This window comes from Microtus ochrogaster, chromosome 2 (assembly GCF_000317375.1).
Source record: "Microtus ochrogaster isolate Prairie Vole_2 chromosome 2, MicOch1.0, whole genome shotgun sequence".
NCBI lineage: Eukaryota > Metazoa > Chordata > Mammalia > Rodentia > Cricetidae > Microtus > Microtus ochrogaster.
Window position 1 is genome coordinate 40,935,841 of NC_022010.1, and position 16,423 is coordinate 40,952,263.

The following is a 16,423-nucleotide window of genomic DNA, read 5'->3' on the forward strand; positions in this document are numbered from 1 at the left end:
TTCAGATCTCCATAACACACATATAAAACATGGGTATAGTGGCATGTGCTGTGAACTGTGTCTTCGTTACTGTTCTGTTGCTGTGATAAGACACCACAATCGAGGCAGCCTTTAAGGACGAGTTTGTTTAGGGCTTATGTTTTCAGAGGGTGAGTCTCATGGTAGGGAAAATGGCAGCAGACAGACAGGCATAGTTCGGGAACAGGAGCTTAGAGCTTATGTCATGATTTACAAGTACAAGAGGCAGAGAGACACTGAAAATAACATGGACTTTTGAGTCCTCAAAACCCACTTCCGTAGACACCTCCTCTAACAGGTCACACCTAGTGACAAACAGTTCCACCAACTGTGAACCAGGCATTCAAATATATGAACCTATGAGAGCCATTCTCCTTGAAACTACCACAGCCTGTACTCCAGCACTGGGGAATAGAGATAGTTGATCCCAGGTGCTCCCTGCCCAGGCAGTCCAGCCAAAACTACCACCTTCAGCTTCAGTAAAGAAACCTAGTCTTGAAAAAGACGGTGGAGCGCTGATTGAGGAAAGACAGATTCCTCATACTCAGCTTCTGGCCTCCACGGTCATGCAACTCACATACTCGCTCTACCCCCACCCCACTCTCTCAAGTCTATCTGGCAAAATCAGCCATTAGACTCCATTTTATTGATTATTTTCTGCTGTATTTTATAATCCTTACCTATTATAACTTCTTTGTTCCTGCCTTCAGGGGTAAAAATAAATATTGCCAGATGCTATCATTCAGTTAGTCTATTCATCCTGTAAAGTAATGAATATGTCCCCATACCATTAGACTATAGTATTTAATGCTACCTTGAAAGTGATCACTGAACATTAATAGATAACTTTAACTGTCCTTATTTAAGAATGCTCCTTTTAAGCCGGGCGGTGGTGGCGCACGCCTTTAATCCCAGCACTCGGGAGGCAGAGGCAGGCGGATCTCTGTAAGTTCGAGACCAGCCTGGTCTACAGAGCTAGTTCCAGGACAGGCTCCAAAACCACAGAGAAACCTTGTCTCAAAAAACAAAAAAAAAAAAAAAAAAAAAGAATGCTCCTTTTTTACACATACGACACAAAATAGAAATGCAGGGTACACTTGGAAACCATTGTATTTTACTACAAAAACTAAACTTTTAGAATCCACACATTAGTGGGGGTCTGTATTATTTATTTTTTTGTTCTGTGCTTCACTGTGCTTAACAGGATCTCTAGTTCCATCCATGTTGCCAAAAGTGACAGGATTCCATTCCTTTTTGATATTGGACATTGACTATCAAATTTTTTCAACATTCATTTAAGTTAAAATTATACTTTCAAGTCTAGTAGCATAGTGCCTTCTGCTGTGTTCTGTTCATGATTGCATGGCACGGTACCTTTTCTAGTTATATAAACAGTATCACATATATTTTGATATGATGTGTATTGAATATATAGATCATTTAAATTTATTCTTTTATAGTATGTATATGTATGTACAATGTGTGTGGTGGTAAGACAATAATTATTGGAGTTAGTTTTTTCCTTCCACCTTTATGTGCATCCCAGGCGTTGTCTCAGTTCAGAACCACTTCTCCAGTAGATACCTTTAAAGCCTACTGAGCCGTCTTACCCCTTATTGGGGCTTTTGTAGCTTTCTTGTAGAGATTATTTCTCTTGTTGGTCAGATTTATTCCTAAGTCTTTTGGGGGGTAGCTAGTATACATATTATCTTTTAATTTTTATTTATTTCTGGTTATTGTATTCATTTCTGATTCTCATATAAAACAATTATATAGTATATAATAATTACATGTAATTAATATAACTTAATTATATTAATTTCTTATTTGCTATTGACATATTGTGGTACTACTAATTTTGTATGTTGACTTCACTATTTTACAATTTACTAGTGATTATTCTACCAGATTATTGGCAGAAAATTTGAGGGTTTCTTTTTACAAGCTTTCGTCTACAAACAGTGCCGGTTTGATTTCCTCTTTTCCAATTTGGATGCTTTTTGCTTCCATTGTTTGATTGCTCTGGCCATGCCTCCCATACTGTGTTGAGTGAAAGTAGATATCCTGTTCCATCACATATTTTTTTTTTGCTGTTTGTTTGTTTTGTTTTTTGTGTTTTTTGTTTTTTGAGACAGGGCTTCTCTGTAGCTTTGGAGCCTCTCCTGGAACTAGCTCCTGTAGACTAGGCTGGCCTCTAACTCACAGAAATCCGCCTGCCTCTGCTTCCTGAGTACTGGGATTAAAGACATGCGCCACCACCACCCAGTGAAATGTAGCATTTTTATTCATTTAATTATTAAATAAGGATTTTATTATGGAGTATTTTGTGATGTACTTGGCGTGTCCCATCATAAGAGCACATGACAGTATCATTTCATCTAAGTTTATAGCTGGCAGCTGGTAAACGTACAAAGGCAAATGAAAGAAAATAAATGCAAACATGAAAAAAATCACAATATTATTGTGTTTGTGTCACTGAGGACATTGAAATGCTCTACAGTTACAGACTAACAAGATTCCCACTAATTAGAAATGTTTTGATTTTCAGAAAGATTATTTGCAGCAAATGTAAATCAATCGTATACATGTATCAGTTTATAATTAAGATTCTCATATTATGTGAAGTTTACCTTTGTAGTATTGTGGGATTTAGGTATGTAAGGATGTGTTACATTTGTTTATGCTGCAGAATATTACTTTAACTGTGTGAAAGTGTGTTACTTTTGTTTAACAATGTAAGGATGTGTGCTTAATTATGTAAAGATGTGTTGCATTTGTTTCACCTTGTCTGCCTAAGGCACCTGATTGGTCTAATAGCTAGGCAGAGAAAGGAAGGCTGGCAGGGAGAGAGAATAAATAGGAGGAGACATCTAGGCCCGAGAAGATAAAAGAGAAAGAAGAATGAAAAAGAGAGAATGAGGGACACAACCCTGAGCCAGAAGTCAGGCAGCCTCCAGCCAGTCAGACACAGGAAGCAGTGAAAGTAAAATAAACAGAAAGTAAAAAGCCCCAAGGCAAAAGGTAGATAAACAGGTTAATTTTAAAAGTTAGCCAAAAGTGTGCCTAGGCTAGTCCAAACATTCAAAACACTTCTGAGTCTCTGTGTCCTAAAGAAAAGAAACATTGGTACATTGTAGAGGATACAGTCCAGAATGTATTCATTGTGCACAAAAGAGATTTCAAACACATTAGTAGTTGATTCCTATCCCCTGTTCTTGGCAAACTTCTATTTTCTGGATCTATGTGTTTACCTATTCTGAACATTGCTTATAAGTGCAGTTCTATAATTTTTTTTGTTTTTTTTGTCAACTTGACACAGGGTCATCTGGGAAGAGGGAATCTCAGTGGAGGAATTGTCTCTCTGATTGCCCTGTAGGCAAGTCTGTGTTCACTGAGGGTGGTGCCATCCCTGGACAGGTGGTCCTAAGTTGTATTAAAAGGCTAAGCAAGCCAATATGCAGTATTCCTCCATGATCTTTGCTTAAGTTCTTGCCTTGGCTTCCCTCAGATGAAGTACTGTAATATGGTCACATGAGCTGAATAAACAACTTTTCTCCCAAAGCTGCTTTTGGTCATGGCTTTTATAACAATAGAAAACAAACTAGAACAGTAGCCTTTGTGTTTGTCTTCTTATACACAGTAAAATGTTTTCAGGTTTCTATCTTATGCTTGCTAGTTTTATGCTCGACACAAGATAGAGTCATTTTAGAATAGGAAACCTCAACTGAGAAATTATGTCTACCAGGTTGGCTTGTGGGCAGACCTTTGGTGTATTTTCTTGATTAATAACTGATGTAGGAGGGCCCATCACACTGTGACTGTTGATACCCCCACATAGGTAGTCCTTGGGTGCTAGAAGAAAGCAGGCTGAGCCACCCAGGGACAGACCTGTAAGGAGCATTCTTCCATGATGTCTCCATTAGTCTCTGCTGCCAGCTTCCTCCCCTGTTTGAGTTCCTTCCCTGACTTCCCTCAGTGGTGAATTATAAATTGTAAATGAAATAAACCCTTTATTCCCATTTACTGATCTAAAGGACCTGGGAGAGTGGCGCTGATAAATGAAGAGGACTTAAGCCTCATGAACAAGTGTTCAGTCACGAGCACAAGCCTTGCTGGTGGGCAGGCTACATATAGCCAGCAAGATGCACGAGACAAAAGCGTATTTTTCTATAGAGGTATATAAACAAATAACAAGTAAACTCTCCCATCCTCTACACCTGAGGGGGACATGAAAATGTAATCCAAGAATAGTTCCGTGTGTTTAAAGAAATAGGTCACAGATTCTTGTCTTGGTTTCTTGGAGTTTTCTCACAAGCACTCCAAAATGTCCTCATAAGACTCCATTCTTAGACCGTGTTCTGATATCCCCAAGTTATTCTTGGTCATGTGTTTATCATAACAATACAAGCCTAGTTAAGACACCAGTTAATGAGATCTGTAGCTCATTCTTTCTAGAGATACTATTATATCATGGTGTATATATTAATTTTCTTTATTCCTAAGTTAATGGGCATTTGAGCTGATTGGGACTACTGTGATTAGTGCTGATCTAAACACTTGTGAGTTCTGAGGCTTGTTTTCCGTTCTATACACTGAGACGTGGGGTTGCTTAGTAATATGGAGACTTCTGAAACCTCAATTCTAACAGGTACACCACCTCAGTGTTCCCACCAACAGTGTGTGAAGTCTGCTTTTACACATTTCTGGCAGATTATTGCCTATTGAGTAATAGCCTGTTATGGCCTTGATTTCTGTCGTGACTGATAATGTCAAGCATCTTTTCATGTGCTTACTAGTCATTCTTATATCTCTGAAAAATGTCTTTTTAAATCCCTTTCAAAATTATGTTGTCTTTTATTGTTGAGTTGTTAGAGATCCTTTTGCATTCTGGATACTAGACCCTTATTAGAAATACTATCTGTGAGACTCGAGAGATGGCTTAGGAGTGAAGAGCACCTGCTAGTCTTCCAGAGGTCCTGAGTTCAATTCCCAGCAATTGCATGGTGGCTCATGACCATCTGTATTGGGTACTTTTCTGTCATGCAGGCATACAGACAGAACACTCACACTAGTGAATGAATGAATGAATGAATGAATGAATAATATTTGTGTTTCTACAGTGTGGGTTTCCTTTAGATCTTTTATTGTGAGTGCATCTGTTTGTCTGCACATGTGTGTAGGGGTGTGGACCAAGGTCAGAAGAGGGTATCAGATCCCATGGAGATGGAATTACAGATGTTTGTGAGAAACCCTACTTTAATATGGATACTAGAATCTAAACTCCAGCCCTAATGGTGACTAACAAGTGCTCTTAACCACTAAACCATCTCTCCACAATCTGTCCCCCCCCAGCTTTTGAGTCTCCTGCTCAGACTGAGTCCTCGTGTCCTTGGATTACAGGTGTGCACCACCACAGTGCTGGGGGCTAAACAAACCATGAACTTCATGAAGGCTAGGGAAGTATGCTACTAGCTGAAATATACTCCCAGCCCATTTTGTGTATGTGTGTTTATCTCTGTAGTGACTTCTAGAATCAGGAGTTGTGAGTTAATCTACCTCATTCTTATGTTCAAAGATTTATTTTGGCTATTCTTGGTCCCTTGCAATTCCATATGAACATTAGTGCCGGCTTGAAAAGTTTGGGGGTGGGGGAAGACAGAGAGTGCCAGGTGAGATATTGAAAGCTATTATGGTTCGTCTTTGGAGGGTGGCAACCAAATTTTGTGTGTATTGAAGTCTAATTGGAAAAATTCGGGCATTTCTCCTGTTACTGCTGTATGTATCGGACTAGCAAATTACTGAATAATTGGTGAAATGTAACTTTTACATGTGTTCTATTTAATTAGTTTAAAAAATAGCTTTAAATTTTGCAAACCCTTCTCAGGGAATGCTTTATTTTAAGCACTAAGTATCAAGAAGTACTAACATCACAAAAATGATTAACTAGACACTTCTGGTTTCTGATAAAAGAGTACACCATTAGGTGGCTCACTAGTTAGGAAGACTTGGGTTGGGTTCCCAGCACCCACATGGTTGTGGTGACAGCAGTCAGTAACTACGGTTTCTCAGGATCCCTTACCTTCTTTTGGCCCGGGCACTGCAAACATGGTAAATGCAAGCAAAACACACTCATACACATAAAAGAAAAATTTAATTTTAAGGAAAGAAAATGAAATAAAAGAAACCAAAAAGAAATGTATATATTAAAAGGTGTCTAGAAAACAGTATTTAAAATTGTTTCTCTAGCCTTTCAGAATGAACTAGTTTATTTCTTATTGTTAATTTCTTTAATCTACATTTATGGGTATGAACATATACATTTTTACACAATATACACATCTATATGCCTATTTGATATATACATACATGCACTTTTGCTTTAAAATATTTACACTATTTATAGTTTTATTTATGCACATATACCACTTTTTAATATAATATGAATGTCTTATTTTGAAACATGTTTTTTTTCAGTCCAGTAATTTATATCTTCAGCCTTTCCTATTAGATTTTTACTCAGTTTAACCTAGATAGTATTTCCTATGGTGCCTGTATCAAAGTTTACTTAGCCTTTTTTTGGACAGGTGGAATCTGTTAGTAGGTTCTTTAATGTTTTCCCCCAAAACTACTCTGAAGTCAATGTCCTTGTGGATGTATTTCTCCTAAAAGTATATGCTACTTGCAGAGTGCCTGTAAGTTACAGATACGCTTTCTTTGTGTCGTATCTATCATGAGTATTTAGAGTTTATTTACACTTGACCAAGTTACGTATCTACTGCAAAAAGAACCTTCTCTGATGAGGGTTAAGAGTTTCGCTAGTCTGTGTGTATAAAGCTAAGAATGTAGGGTACAGTTCATTACTATGTACACTTAGCATATTAATAGTACTAGGTTCTCCCCTAGGGACTATGACCTAGACAGCCATGGGTTCCATCTTGTGTGACTGTACTTTAAGTACAGTCAGGAAATGGTTGGTCACTGTTAATAGCGTTCACGCCACTATTACGCCAGAGGGCGTATCTTGTCAGGCCTGTCACTGTTTCATATTCAGTCAGTATTTGTGTTCTTCATTGATACTATTTCTTTTTGTTGTTGTCCTGCACAGTTCTTTTCACTGAATGTGATACTGAGTTACATAAAGGCATTTTCATACAAGTCTATAATGTGCATTTGAGCATGTTTCTGCCATACCTCACTATCCTTCCCCTTATTTTTCTTCTTTCCTCTTGTTAGTCACCTTTGTTCCCCTAGGTTTTTTTCACACCATAAGTTATTGGCCCATTTGTGTGACTTTTAAACATTTGTGTTTGTTGACTATTCTTTCCTAATAATTTGTAAGAATAGCTTTTAGTGGCTAATAATAATTTGAATATTGTTTTATTTTCTGTAATGCCTTATTTTTTTCTTTATTATTCGGTTTATCTGTGAGTAATCTGAGTGTGTTTTATTTTGTTTTAACTTTTTGTAGAGAGCAAACATAGCCTGAATTGAAAAATGCACCGTATTTTTTCAGTTCCTCTTATTATTAATTTTTATATGTTGTGAGGTAAATTTGTTTTTGATGGTTATGTTAGTCTTTTAAAATTGTATTGCACCCCCCCCCAGTCCTTAATTCCAGCACTTGGGAGACAGAGGTAGGTGGATTTTTGTGAGTTCAAGGCCAGCCTGGTGTACAGAATGAGCTCCAGGAAAACTGGGTCTACACAGAGAAACCCTGTCTCAAAAAATAACAATGAAATAAAACAAAACAAATTTCGTAGAGCCGGTTGTGGAAGTGTACACCTTTAACCCTAGCACCTTGGGAGACAGAGGCAGGCAGATCTCTGTGACTCTGTCTATTGGAGGCCAACCTGATCTACATTATGAGTTGTAAGACAGTTGGGGCTACAGAGTGAGATTCTGTCTCAAACAAACAAACAAACAAAAATCACAAAGAAAATGTCCCTCTTTCTACCTGTACATACACAAGTTAAGATTATTTTGTTAGGTAAAAGAAAATCAGAAAATGCTGTTTTCTGCTGGGCTAATTTTCAGTTCTAAATTGAAATGGCTGACTGGCTTATTTTCTTTTTTTGTGCAAGTTAACTGAACAAGAAACCAGACCTATTTAGCTAAATAAGCAGATTTTCATGCTGACTTCATTCAAACATCTGCCTTCTAGAGATACACATAATGTTGGATATGAAATAAATGGGCAAATTAATGTTTAAACTTCTATTGCAATTTTTTAAACCTTTATCAAGACTTTTAAAATAGAGTCCTGTTTTTCTCAATTTATGAATAAACTATATAAAACACTTTTATGTTATTTAATATTTGAATAGTTATGAAAATCATTATTTGAATTGTGCTTCTTTTGGCTAATAGTTTTCTTTATTTTACAGAAATACCGGTATCAGGATGAAGAGGTCCCTCCTCCAGAGCACATCTCCCCACCTGTCACTAATGAGGTGCTAGGTCCAGAACTAGTTCATGTCTCGGAGAAGAACCTGTCAGAGATAGAGAATGTCCATGGATTTGTTTCTCATTCTCATATTTCACCAATAAAGGTAGGATAGTAACTGTTATTATTGTTTATTGATATGACTTAGATATTACTTTTATTTATAAATAATTGTTCAAGCTAATGTAAATTCCCCATTCTTTGGGTTGGCTTTAGTTTTATAATTTTAAAGAATTACATGCTATTTAATAGTATTTCCAATTCATTTTTAAACACTCGATTAAAATAGTCTTTGAAATTTCATTTGTGAATTTTCTTGCTCTTAATCTCTTCTTTCTTTATAAATAATCACAGTCCTGAATTTGATGTTTTCCTTTAAAGTTCTACTGCATATTTACAGTTATAATCTATGTATTGTTTTATATATTTTGAACTTTATTTAATGGATTCATACATCAGATTGCATTTTTGTGCAACATTATATTCCTACAACTTATTACTTAGTTTTGCAATGTAAAGTTTTCTATTTAAAAAGCATTCATAATTTTTCTTTTTTTTAATTGGTATTGAGTATTTTTAGGTTATTGCTAGCTAAAAATATAGGGGAGACACATAGGACCTTCCCCCTCCCCAATTAATGGTACCAAACTAAAATATTTGTATAATTTTCACTTTAGAAAAGCAAGATACAAGGCTTTAATTGGTCTGTATTCTCATAAATACAGAGTGGTCTTATTTTTCTTTTGAAATGATATCTCATTATGACTGGAATATACATATCCCTTTTTATTAGTGAGCTAGGATATACTTACCTCCTCAGTCAGGCTTCTTGTTTTGTGACTTGCCTACTTAGGATTTTTGCTTGCTTTTGTATGGAGCATCATTCTGACCAGTTTGTAAGCAAGTGGGTTTTTATGTTTGTTTGTTTGTTTGTTTGTTTGTTTGTTATCCATTTCCCTTTGTGTTGGGATAGCAACCCTTTGTTTATTGTAAGTATTGTTTATAAAGAACATTTATTTACCTTTTCTGTACCTCTTATCTCAGCCTCCCGAGTGCTACTGAGATTGCAGGCCTAGTCCACCATACCCAATACTATATAAAGTGTTTTTTAAAGTTAGTGTGTAATATCAAAATTTAGAGAACTTAAGGTACCTCTTATCTCAGCCTCCCGAGTGCTACTGAGATTGCAGGCCTAGTCCACCATACCCAATACTATATAAAGTGTTTTTTAAAGTTAGTGTGTAATATCAAAATTTAGAGAACTTTAAGAATTTGCTTAGCATGGTGCCATGTACTTGTACTCTCCATACCTTGGGAAACTGAGCTAGAGAGACTGCTGTAAGTTTAAAGTCAGGTTTGAGCTACATAGTGACTTAAAAGCTAGTCTGTGCTACATGGAGAAGCCGTGATCTTCCCTTCACTCCCAAAGTAAAAGGGAACATTAAGAATTGAAACATGACATATAGTGTATTTGTATTGTGTATATTTATACTATATTTGATGGGCATATTTATTCTTCAATATTTGTTTCTATTTAATTTATTTATTTATTCTTTTCTCATACAATACATCCCTACTACAGCTCCCCCTCCCTTTACTCCTCCCAGATCCTCTCCACCACCCACATCTCCCCCTAGAAAAGAGTAGGTGTTCTAGGGACATCACTTGAACACAGCACCATATGATACAATAGTATCAGATATAAACCCCCACATCAAAACTCTTGTGTGGCAACCCAAGGATCCCAAGAGCAAACAAAAAAGTCAGAGACACCCCCACTCCTACTGTCAGGAATCCCACAAAAACACCAAGCCAATAACCATAACTTATTTGCAGATGACCTAGCACAGACCCACGCAGGCTCCACAATTGCCAATTCAGTCTCTGTAAGACCCTATGAGCCCTGGTTAGTGATTCCACAGGCCATCCTCTCTGGGTGTCTTCTACCCCTCTGACTCCTAAAATTCCTCCTCCCCTTCTTCTGCAAGAGCTCTGAGGGAAGGGACTCATGGAGCCTTCCAACCTGGACTGTCTCTCTCCATCATGTTTGGCTGTAGGGTCTCTGCATCCACCCCCTCTCATCTGCTGCCAGACAAAGCCTATCTATGGATGACTGGACAAGGAACCCATCTATGAGTATAGCAGTTTTTTAAATGATTTATTAGCTTTTTATTTTATGTGCATTGGTGTGAAGGTGTCAGATCTTGTGGAACTGCATTTTCAGACAGTTGTGAGCTGCCATATGGGTGCTGGGAATTGAACCCAGGTCCTCTGGAAGAGCAATCAGTGCTCTTAACCACTGAACCATCTCTCCAGCCCCCAGTATAGCAGATTGTAAGACTCATTCATTGATTTTTTTTTTGGTAGGGGGCAGTCATGTTTGGTTCTACCGTGGGTCTCCAGTTCCTGATCATCCAGGCAATGTCAGGCATGGGCTCCCTCTTGTGGCATGACCCTCAAATTAGACTATTTATAGTTGGCCACTCCCATGAGTTCTGAGCTTCCATTCATTGCCCCAGCATATCTTGCAATCAGGACAGATTATAGGTCAAAGATTTTGTGGCTGGGTTAGTGTCCCAGTCCTACCACTGGAAGCCTTGCCTGGTTTCAGAAGGTGGACTGTTTAGGCTCTGTATCCTCTATTCCTATTTTTAAATTTGGTTTGTTACAGTCTAGTTTCTTGAGTTCTTTATATATTTTTGATATTAGCCCCCTATTGTATATGTAGTTGGTGAAAATCTTCTTGCATTCTGTAGGCTGCTGTTTTGACCTTTTGACAGTGTCTTTCGCCTTACAAAAGCTTTTCAGTTTCATGAGGTCCCATTTATTCTTGATCTTAGTGCCTGTAATATTGGTGTTCTGTTCAGGAAGTTGTCTCCTGTATATTCAAAGCTGTTCCCCACTTTCTATTCTGTCGGGTTCAGTGTATCTGATTTTGTGTTCAGATTTTTGATCCACTTGGATTTAAGTTTTGTGATGGATAATAAGTATGGATCTATTTGCATTCTTCTACATGTAGACATCCAGTTAGACCCGGATCATTTGTTGAAGGCTCTTTCTCTTTTTCTGTTGTGTATTTGTAGATTCTTTATCAAAAAACAGGCCATTAGTCTTGGCAACAAGCACCTTTACCCACTAAATCATTTCACTGGCTCTAAAGAAGACATTTATAACCCCAGCCAAGGCTCAGAGAACATTGTAGGAGAAAGCATGGAAAGAATATGAGAACTAGAAGTTAGGAAAATGATTGTAAAACGCTGTCTCTTAGATATGACACAGCTATTGCAAATAGGAACTGTGGTGGTTTGAAAGAAAATGGGTCCCAAAGGGTGTGGCACTATTAGAAGGTATGGTCTTGTTGGAGGAAGTGATGACCTGAGTTTGTTACCTGGGACCCATATGGTGGAAGAAGAGAACCATCTTCTGCAAGTCATCCTCTGACCTCCACATATGCACCACGACACATATACACAATAAAACATAATAATAAAAAAATGAAAAATAGACATCTTGTTAAGGACTGAGCACACAAGTATCCCTTGTTTTTTAAGCACTCTGAGCAGCCATGAGTCTCTACATTTACCACTATGCATTACACAGAGAAGCTTCTTTGATTGAAGGTAATAGCATTTATCTGTGGTTATAAACATAAGTGTAGAAAAGGTAGTTCAACACCATGTCAGTGTAGATAAACACCAGTAGTAAGTTCTTTACAAGGGTCTATAATCTTTCCACAGATTCTTGTCTGGATTTACGTACTAGGTATAAATTCCCTTTTGTGGAGCAGGGACTCATCCAACTAGAGAGTACTTGGGTCACCCCCACCCCCACCAATCATGCTTACTGTTGTATCAGTGGTCAAATCTTATCTAACAGATTGGTGTTGTAGCTCATAGTTAAGACCACCATTAACTGGACAGTGGAGGTGCATACATTTAATCCCAGCCCTCAGGAGGCAGAAGCAGGTGGATCTCTGAGTTTGAGGCCAGCCTGGTCTAGAGAACGAGTTCTAGGACATCCAAGGCTACAAACACAGAGAAACTCTGTCCCAAAAAACAAAAACAAATAAGCAAAAGACCACTGTTCACCTTTTTTATCCTAGCAGCATGCATTCCTTCTAGCATTGTGATTGCTTCCAGCTCAGTTCTTGCTTGCTTTCTATCTTACAACCAAGATGTTGTATCTTCAGCAGTAAGGTCTTACCGTCTAATTCTGGTGGACAACTAAGAGCATTGGCAAGAGCCTGTATCGTTTTAGGGGCCTTTTGGGCCCCCGTGACCAGCAATACACACACCGATATCCTACACCTGGCACTGGGAATTTTGATTCTTAGACAGTAGGGCTTCTAGGAGCATTATCCAGCCACTAGGGATATATCTCTTTAACACTTTGTCATTGTTGTTAACTTATATTTTTAAATTGACTTTCAAAATAGTAGGCTTCCTTATGGCTCTTACTGTTTTGTGTGTGTGTGTTTGTGTGTGTGTGTGTGTGTGTGTTTTGTTTTTTCGAGACAGGGTTTCTAGGTGTAATATAGGCCATCCTGGAACTCAGCTTGATCTATAGATCAGGCTGACCTTGAACTAGTAGAGGTCCACCTGCCACCACTGCCTTCAGAGTCTTGGGATTAAAGGTGTGTGCCACAAAACTTAATCCCCATGTGATTTTTTTTCATGTAACCTTTATTTTGGTTAATACTTCCTCCAATTACGGTTTTTTGCAATTATGGAAAGTATCTATGCATAAGATTGATTTGCTGAGCTGAATATTAACTAGGTACTGCTTTAGTCTTCATAATTCTAATAAAAACTAATGATAAAAAAGTAAAAAAAAATCAGAGTTAGGCATGGTTGAATGAATACTGTAATCCTGCATTTGGAATGCAGAGTCCAGAGGAATATGAATTCAAAGCCAGACTTGTCTACATAGTGAGTTTGAGGCCAGTGTGACTTACATCAGACCAAAACAAATAAAAAATAAATAAATAAATAAAAACAAATAAAACTCTTCAAACCATAAGAAAACAGTAAAATTCATTTAATAGATGATTATTTTTAAAAATCAATTGCTATGCTAGTACTTTGGAGGCTGAGATAGCAGGATTTCAAATTTGAGAACAGCCTGGACCTGATAGTTTGTCTTTGAAATCCATCAGAAACAAAATAGTCCAAGCCATAATTACTAGAATAATAGTTTTGCTTATATTTCAAGAACATAAACAGGTAGCTGGGTGGTGGCCTTGGCGCATGACTTTAATCCCAGCATTTGGGAGACAGAGGCTGGTGGATCTCTGTGAGTTCAAGGCCAGTTTGGTTTACAGAGTGAGTTCCAGGACGTCCAGAACTGTTTCACAGAAAAACCTTGTCTCGAAAAACCAAACCAAACAAACAAAAAACATAAACAGATACTGGGCTAATGATGATTTAACTTTCGGTGGTTAATACTTTAATGGAAATCAGGTGTAGCATGATATATGTCTTACTTTAAGTTCCGATGCTGTAGTAAACACTGCAACAAGCAGGGAGAAAGAGCTTATTTGGCTAAGAATTAATTCCTGGTTACAGCTTATCATGGCAGGGAAGTCAGGGTGCATGGGGACTTGAAGCTGCTAGTCGCATGACATTCACAGTCAAACCAGAAAACCATGAAATTATGTACACAGTGCTCTGCTCACTTCTGTGTCCAGAAAAAGTTACCATCCATGGCCGGATGGATCTTCCCACTAGTCAAAGTCCCCACAGATATGCCCACAGGCCCTTATAATCCAGACAGTTCCTCATTGAGACTTTCTTCCTAGATGATTCTAGACTGTGCCAGGTTGGTATTAAAACCAACCATCATAGTATGTTATAAAATATAGGAGGAATTAAATTATTTTAAGAAAGTCGACACTTAAGCAAGATTTTGAAGAAAGCAGTCAGAGTTAGAAGTCACCCCTGGAGTAACTACTGTAGAGGCAAGACTTCAGCATTGAGGTTACTTCAGTGTCCCTGTTAGGAAAGAGGGGTATGGTGTAGAGGGCTGCTGTGGAGAAGGAGCTGCCAGCATGAGATGCTGTGTGAATAGGTTCTTATGTGGTGCTGACAAGTTACAGTGATGGAAAGTCCACCCAGAGCTAAGTATGAAGGTAATTATGATTTTATCATTTCAGAAACTGGAAAGGGTACTTTCTGGCTAATATTGGGGAAAGTCTCAATAAAAGAAATTAGTGATATTATGCTAAAAAAAATTCCAGTGAATAAAAAGGACATAGTGGACAAATTCAGGGATTAACAATAGTATGAGGACTCTAAAAACAGTGAGTTGGGATGTAGGAAAGTAGTCAGAAACTAAATTAAAATAAGCAGAAATTCAGCCTTCAAAATAGATCCAATTTTAGGTGAAGTGACAAAGGAGGCCAGATGCTATATATATGAACACTCCTAATTGCAATGACACAGATATAACAAAGTAATTCGTATGTGTTTCTTCTTCAATGGCAAGGAAAGTTTTGTTTAAACTAGTATATACAACATAAATATTGTTAAGAGAAACTGGAAATAAAAGATAGAGAAGGATGTATGGACCAAAAATGAGTTTCTCTCTCACTTACATGCATTCCCTACAGTAGTAGTTGAGGATATTGCCAAAGGAAGTCATATAATAATGCTTAATGGGTTTTCAAAAATTATTGAACATGGGATTTGTAGAAATATATAATCAAAGATAAGCCTTTTTACTGGATGCTATGGGAATATAACTTTCCTGTTTCAAGTAAATAATGAGCAATTTTGAAATTAACTCATTTCTACAACTCTGGAGCATAAAAGGTGTTGGCTTTTTCATTTTTTAAGTATATCAGAGATTATATGTGCTTGTGTGTGTCGGGCTTTGCACACACACACACACACACACACACACAGAAGCACACACACCTGTACGCACACATGCACCCTGCTAACCAGAGGTATTGGATCCCCAAGAGCTGGAGTTCCACATGATTGTAAAGCCAAGCTGTCTGTTTTGAGTGCTGGAAGTCTAGTTTGGATTTTCTGAAGGAACAGTACGTATCTTAACCACTGAGCCACCTCTCCAGAGCCCTAAGAATTTTTTCATTTAATTTTTTTTTTCATTTTTTTTTTATTTCTTGTTGGGGTAGATTAAACTAAGACCATATCATTTGTATACAATTCCACCACTAGGTGGTGCCCATACAGAAGGGATTTACTTACATGAAGGTTGTGTATGTGTTTCTGTGTTTGCTTTTCTAAATAAATAGCACTTTTTGTTCACTAAGATTATTTAATACTTTGTTTTGTAATTTATACCGAAAGGTTTCTGGGTTTATTTGTAAGTTTGGAAATATGTATCCAAATAATTGAATATCTATTTTATAATTTTGAAATAATTTTTACTTCTATTTAATATTATAAAAATACATATTAACACCCCTAAGCTTATTATTATTGCATGACTTTTACTCTTTTGGCTCTTTCGAGGGGCCCACCACACAGCTCTTAAATAAATCACACACACACAGGCTTATTCTTAGTTAGGAATGTCCGGCCTTAGCTTGGCTTGTTTTTTCAGCTTTTCCTAAGTTGTCCCAACTACCTTTTGCTTCTGGGCTTTTTCAAACTTTTCTTACTTTTGTATATCTTTCTTTACCTCTTTCTCCGTGGCTTGCTGTGTAGTTGGGTGGCTGGCCCCTGATATTCTCCTCTCCTTGTTCTCTTGCACCCAGGGTTCTCTTCTCCTTCTGTTTACACTCTCTGCCTGTTAACCCCACCTATCCTTGTTACTCTCTCGCTATTGACTGTTCTTTATTAGACCATCAGGTGTTTTAGACAAAGAATCACAGCTTCACAGAGTTAAACAAATAAAACGTAAAAGTAGCACACCTTAAAATAATATTCCCCAACAGTTATGATATTCAAGTTTTGCATAACAATCATTAAATATGTACTTTGCTGGATGAAGTAG

The 16,423-nt window shown here is 37.5% G+C and overlaps 1 protein-coding gene across 16 annotated transcripts in view; it reads left to right on the top strand.

The window, feature by feature from the left end:
- The window catches only part of Dlg1 (discs large MAGUK scaffold protein 1), a 188,950-nt gene that overhangs the window by 57,632 nt on the left and 114,895 nt on the right, over positions 1 to 16,423 (top strand). For all 16 annotated transcript variants that reach the window (XM_026785432.1, XM_026785435.1, XM_013351406.2 and 13 more), the window contains one exon: positions 8,403 to 8,567. In XM_026785432.1, coding sequence (XP_026641233.1) covers positions 8,403 to 8,567 — 165 coding nt within the window. The remainder of the gene's footprint in view (positions 1 to 8,402; positions 8,568 to 16,423) is intronic.